Source organism: Fonticula alba (assembly GCF_000388065.1).
Source record: "Fonticula alba strain ATCC 38817 unplaced genomic scaffold supercont2.13, whole genome shotgun sequence".
Taxonomy (NCBI): domain Eukaryota; order Rotosphaerida; family Fonticulaceae; genus Fonticula; species Fonticula alba.
In genome coordinates this window covers 184,770-185,805 of record NW_009242983.1, presented here as the reverse complement: position 1 = coordinate 185,805, position 1,036 = coordinate 184,770, and the positions used below count along the sequence as shown (strand labels likewise).

Here is a 1,036-nt window from a genome sequence, read left to right as displayed (position 1 = left end):
GCTGGCCGATGTGTGAGTGGCTGCTCGGCCGGCTTCTATGCGAGTGGCACCAGTTGCCTGGCCTGCAATGCCAGCTGCGCCACATGCACCGGCAGCGCCACCACCTGCACCGGCTGCCCCTCCAGCCGGTACCTGCAGGGCGGCTCCTGCGTGGCCGCCTGCTCGGCCGGCTACTTCCTGAATGGCAGCAACTGCCTGGCCTGTAGCAGCGCCTGCAAGACCTGCGCCGGCAGTGCCACCGCCTGCACTTCCTGCCCGGCCGGGCAGTACCTGCAGGGCAGCGCCTGCGTGACCGCCTGTGCGAGCACCCACTTCCAGAGCGGCAGCAGCTGCCTACCCTGCGATGCCAACTGCAAGACCTGCAGCGGCAGCGCCGGCAACTGCACCGGCTGCCCATCCGGCGAGTACCTGCAGGGCGGCGCCTGCGTGGCCGCCTGCTCGGCCGGCTTCTATGCCAATGGCAGCAACTGCCTGCCCTGCAATGCCAGCTGCGCCACTTGCAGCGGCAGCGCCGGCAACTGCACCGCCTGCCCGTCCGGTCAGTACCTGCAGGGCGGCGCCTGCGTGGCCTCCTGTGCGAGCACTCACTTCCAGAGCGGGACCAGCTGCCTGCCCTGCAGCAGCAACTGTGCCACGTGCGCCACCAGTGCCGGCAATTGCACCTCCTGCCCATCCGGTCAGCTGCTGGAGGCCGGCCAGTGTGTGTCGGCCTGTTCAAGTACCCACTTCGCAAGTGGCACCAGCTGCCTGCTCTGCAGCAGCGCCTGCAAGACCTGCGCCGGCAGCGCCACTGCCTGCACCGCCTGCCCGACTGACCGGTACCTGCAGGGCAGCGCCTGTGTGTCGGCCTGCGCCAGCACCCACTTCGTGAGCGGGGCCAACTGCCTGCCCTGCAGCAGCGCCTGCAAGACCTGCAGCGGCAGCGCCGGCAACTGCACTTCCTGCCCCTCCGGCCAGTACCTGCAGGGCGGCGCCTGTGTGTCCGACTGCGCCGACGGCCAGTTCTCCAATGGAACGGCCTGTGTGGCCTGCGACA

The 1,036-nt window shown here is 69.7% G+C and overlaps 1 protein-coding gene across 1 annotated transcript in view; it reads left to right on the top strand.

Moving 5' to 3' along the window:
- The window catches only part of H696_05716 (serine/threonine protein kinase), a 13,489-nt gene that overhangs the window by 6,330 nt on the left and 6,123 nt on the right, over window positions 1-1,036 (top strand). The window contains exon 5 of the mRNA XM_009499529.1: window positions 75-1,023. Coding sequence (XP_009497804.1) covers window positions 75-1,023 — 949 coding nt within the window. The remainder of the gene's footprint in view (window positions 1-74; window positions 1,024-1,036) is intronic.